Source organism: Lupinus angustifolius, chromosome LG11 (assembly GCF_001865875.1).
Source record: "Lupinus angustifolius cultivar Tanjil chromosome LG11, LupAngTanjil_v1.0, whole genome shotgun sequence".
In the NCBI taxonomy this organism is placed as follows: Eukaryota; Viridiplantae; Streptophyta; class Magnoliopsida; order Fabales; family Fabaceae; genus Lupinus; species Lupinus angustifolius.
This window is the reverse complement of record NC_032019.1, coordinates 33,846,815-33,852,327: the sequence shown is the minus strand read 5'-3', so window position 1 is coordinate 33,852,327 and position 5,513 is coordinate 33,846,815. Positions and strand designations below refer to the sequence as shown.

Sequence of the window (5,513 nt, the reverse complement as noted above, 5' to 3'; positions counted from 1 at the left end):
CTCAGTCTCAATGCATTTTTACTATGTCATATCCTTGGGATGAGCCCAAGAAATTAACTTAGTAAACCAATATCAATGGGTAAAGCCCTGAATATCATTGCACTTTCAAGTACGTGATTAGTCATAGACTCCCAACCAACTATATTGTCCATCATTAACCATCAAAGGAACTTAAGGACACCTATCTTTTATCAAGCAAAATATTTTTGAAGCTCTTACTCCAACATAACTACACACAAACCCGAGAATATATTTCTTCTTTTTCTCAAAATACTAACTCTCTCTCCACTTTTATTTTTACTCATCCCATACTAGTCACTAATTTTTCTAATTGATTTGCCATTCTCACTCTAATATTTATTTTTAATGTTTCCACATATAAAAATAAATATTATATAAACACAAACCCCAATATCAAATCTGAGTAATTTTCATACCAACACAATAATCAACAACATGTAAATTTCAAATGGAATAATTCCAAATTATAACATTGCCACAAATAATACAACAATCATAATAACAAAAAGTTATAAAATTAACTGAATAAACAATTGGACATATAAAATAATTATCAATATATCACCAATATTTATAGACCCATATTATTTAGCAACCTTTCATGACAGTGTAGTATCATAAGCGAATACCTCACATTATGGTAAGCACAAATAAATTCATAGACCCATATTTCCATCAAATCAAAACATTTAAGACTCTATACATCCTTATGAAAATGATTAAGGATTCGTACATGAAAATCAATTTTTCGTGGGAGCTCCTACTCTACAAGACTCTCCAACTATAGAGGGCATTAGATATAAGAACTTCAATGAAATACTCTATAAACACATTGGTCTTCTCTCTCACCTTAGCTACTTTATCTCATAACTTCAATATTATTGCACCATCATGAACCCACCACTAACATCCAATTGACCAAAGCATCACACTTTATCAATGAATGACCAAACCAATATCAATTTAGAAGACCTGAAACACTTTAATATATCACCAGAAAGAGACACAAAACAATGCTACACTTTTATAAAAATCAATTTCATCTCCTTTAATATAAATCTTAAAGTAAGACAAAGTTTAACTAATAACAAATGAACAAATAAACAAGATGGTTACTTAAAGTGAAGATGGAATGCCATAAGCTTTACCATATGTGTAAATCTTTATTAATACAAATATATAATGTGTGGAGGTCATTTGTGTATAAGACAAAGTGGAGTATGACCATTGTGTAAAAGAAAATATATATGTTGAGAGATAAAACAACGGATTCAAGGGGGTGAATGACGACTTCTATTTTCATTATGAAGAAGGAATATAACAAATTTAATAATGGTAATTAATTGTAGTAGGATAGCTAAATCCAAGGTATAAGAGATTGGATATTTAAAGAAAATAATAAGGTATAACAAAAGGTAGATCAGATCATCAATATATATGTGTAGATAAGGATCATTAGGATAAACCAACATCAAAAAATAAATACAAGTATATAATAATAAGTATTGTATAACTATGGGATAAAATAATATCAATTTAGAAAAGAAGGAATTTAAAAATAAGTTCATAATATCATTATCTTGAATAACAAACAAATAATTTCTATATAGTTATAAAAAAATAAATGAAAATAATAATAGATTATATATTTTTACGAGAAATGGTAGAAACCTAAACATACCATACAAAACATATGATATATTTATCCTATATATTGATAGGTAAACATTATAAGAAATATATATATATATATATATATATATATATATGTATATTATAAAGTTTAGACATCACAAGAAAGGTTGTTCCATATTGGAAATATATATTGTACGGTTACGGGTAAGGAGTAGAACTACAGAATAATATATTATAAATGTAAATGGATAAAGATATAAAAGTATCATATTACCATGATGATATTTTACTATAGACGTTATTATAACTATTAACTGATTTAATCAAAAATTAAAAGAAAGATAATGTTATAATGTAAATAATATAGAGATATTACTTGGTAAATTATTATAAAAAATATAATACTCATAAAATATATTTAATGCAAACTTTGGTGTAGGTGGTTCAAAAATTACAAATAATTTAATATAATATTTCTAACTCAAAATGTAGTTTAAATATTATGTTTGATACTAAAACTCACTTTTTTAAAAGATATAGAATACTTGCAAGGTTCACTACAATAAAACAACCTTTTAGCCACGGTCAAAACTGTGGCTAATGTGGAAAAAAACCGTAGCTAATTTTAGTGGCCACACTTATTGTATCCCTGGCAAGGAATGGCGTTGCTAAAAATTAGCCACGGTCAATATGTGATATTGCTACGCTTTACCAAAATGTGGTAACATTTAGTTAGCCACAGTCTGTTGTACGCAGCTACGGTCCTGACCGTGGCTAAGTTGTGCATTTTGCCACATTATAACCGTGGCTAAGTTGAGGATTTTGCCACACTCTCCGTGGCTAAGTTGTGGATTTTGCCACACTTTGCCATGGCTCAATTGTGAATTTTGCATGCAATAATCATCAATCTTTATAAAGATTTTGAGTATAGTAAATTAAAACATGGAAGCTGATATAACCAGATATGCATAATCAATTAATCATCTCTAATATTTCTCAATAAGGTGCTGCCCACATCATGAACAAGGAATGTCACTAATGATAGGTCATATTCAAATTAGACAAAGTAAGAAATGTTCTATTACACAAGAGAACTATTCAATGTCAATCAATCCATTAATTTATATTCACTTAAAGATTTGAAACCATTGAAGATTGTAAGAAAAAATCGTAAATTTCACAACCAAAATCTGCATGTATCCTTTGGAAAATGAGATCCATCCACCACCTCTCAGTGTTCTCCACTATAGTGGTATTTCCATACCTGCATTCAAAATCCAATTGAAACAGAAGCATGCATATTAGTAAAATTGCAGAAATTGATAACAAAAGGAAGATTCAATAAAACTAATAAAGAGCATAAAAAAAAATCACCTATCTTCTTCTAGCACAACACCATGTGTAAGCTTGACTACAATAACTCATTTCAGATTCTTCAAACACAAGCCTCACCTGCAAAATTGACATTAAATATTAAATATTGCCCCATCATTCACACATATTTAAGATGCCTTTGAACACTGAAAGGAATGTCTAAAAAAAGAATAACAGTCTTATGCATCAATCAGTTCATGTTTTCCTCAACAACTTTAAATCTGGGAACCACAAAAACCAACTCTTCACCCCACCCTAGTTCCCAGCTAATATCACAGAGAAGTGGAAAACACACCACGATTTTGTTTCTTCTCATCGCGCATAAGATAGAAATCCTCTACACGCCCATATTTTGACAATATCTAATGCAAGAGACACCATCTATTAGTTCTATGTCAATTATAAAATTAAGCAAAATGTAGTTCTAACGAGAAATTAGATGTATTAGGGTGCCAAAGAATTTCACTACAGCATTTTAATTGTTTTTAGTTGAACACAATATTGACTTTTACAATAGGCATGAGGTTAAAGCATAAAAGGGCCAAGGGGGACAATCTAACAGAAAATTCAAGAGATGAAATTAAGAGACAACTTATAATACATAAAAATAAAAATACTAGTATAATCACTATAATAGCATGCTTCTATGTTCTTCACCAAAAATATGTTGTAGTGGTTCATAACATATAAGATCCCCTCATACACAAACTATAACAATGATTGTGATCAACATTTTTTAATTAATCCAAATATCTATTTCTCATGAGCTAGTAAGAATTTTCATATCAATTAATGACAAGAAATAAATGTAGTTACCGAAGCGTTCCCGTTCACCATCAGCATACCACACTTGGATTGGACCAATAAACCACTAACCATAAGTTGCACTCACTATTAACTATTTAAGATTTAAAACCACTACAACTCACTCCAGGAAGAGTATGTTGATTGTGCAATGCTCTAATTTCCTTGTCATCGTCTTCAAAAGTAGTATACTTTATAAAAACAACAACCTACACAATAAAGGTCTTTTGCGTGAGTTCCATTCAAATTATAACTTGTCCTCTGCATATAGATGTCAATATATATAGAGAGAGAAAAGTCATTTAGCAGACAAGGATAAAGCAAGTGGTTGAAGTATGCAATCCTGTCAGGTTAATTTTAATGGCTTGAACCCTGAGGGTCTCAGGGACCTGATATTATATAGGCATAATAGGAATCTAACTCATGACGTTTAAGGAATTTTGTGCTTCTCTTCCCTTCCAGTACCCTCGAAACCCTTATTTATATCTAGAGAATACGGTGATTGATATCAGTGATTAATGAGGGGGGAAATTGCAGAACTTCCACTCAGACCTTTGTTGGCTAATTCTAGCCATCTAACCTATAACTACAACGAGAAAACAAACATAAATCCAGAGGGAGTATCTTCATCACATACAAACAATGGGTAAAAAGGAACAGATGCATACCCGAAAAACCCTTCAGTTGAGTCATCTCCAGCATGTGCTAGAATAGCATCACCCCCTGGATGTTCTTCCACATATGGGGTAACATCATATACCTAGAGTAAAATGAAATCCAAAGAAATATTAACCGCATTTCGGTTCTAGCAGTACAAATCCTAAATCATACCATTAGTAAACAACAATGTAGCCTTAGATAGGGTTAAATGGTGAACATAAGATTTGAAACAGAAATACCATTTGGGTTGAAACCAAAGGAGTAGCACATTCATGTGAAGTATAAAACCACAATAGAATATCACACCTTGTTCTTGATGATTATCCAACAATCTGTTCTCTTGTGATGCAAAGACACTTCAGATTTACTGAATGATTTTGATTCCTGCAATAAAGATATAGTACATGAAAACATGCTAAGTTATGCTAAAAATCTGTTCTTTTCAGCTTATTTGAAAAGAAAAAAAACTTATTGAATCAGTGATTAATTAAACTATTCACTCAAATGCACCCTTAAACATAAAAAAGGGAATTAGCTATATACCTTATCTTTGTTGTTTAAGGTAGAGTGAGCATTTCCCTTTTGTCCTGAGAAAGATACAAAGAAATCAATCAGATAAACACACATCAATGTAATAGTTATAAGAAAATGAAACAGAGTTAAAAAAAAGATGGACCAGATTTGTGGTGTCGTGGGATCAAAAGAAGAGCGAGTAAGAGACCAAAAAGCAATGCAAGTGCAACAATGAAAACCATATTGTGAAATTTAGAAACTTTAGTGGCAAATATAATCTAAAACAGCAAAAACAACAAGCAAAACTCAGAAATAGATAATCATCGCAAGAAGCAGAAAAGGATTCGAATAATTTGAAGAGAACTAAACCGTACAAGAAAACGAAGAAAACGATAGGAGGCCTCTTAGGCTTGTTTGGTTCTATTGAACTGACATTCATTGAAAATTAGGGATTATAATTTCTCAGATTTCTATAACTAATAATATTAGAGATTAGAGAAGCTCAA

At 30.7% G+C, this 5,513-nt stretch overlaps 1 protein-coding gene across 1 annotated transcript; it reads right to left on the bottom strand.

The window, feature by feature from the left end:
• LOC109360068 (cytochrome B5-like protein) lies at positions 4,362–5,300 on the bottom strand. Its single transcript, XM_019604806.1, has 4 exons — positions 5,171–5,300; positions 5,038–5,081; positions 4,801–4,878; positions 4,362–4,594 (listed from the first exon to the last, which is right to left on the bottom strand). The coding sequence occupies exons 1-4, from the start codon at positions 5,247–5,249 to the stop codon at positions 4,421–4,423; spliced, it is 375 nt and encodes a 124-aa protein (XP_019460351.1). The 5' UTR covers positions 5,250–5,300; the 3' UTR covers positions 4,362–4,420.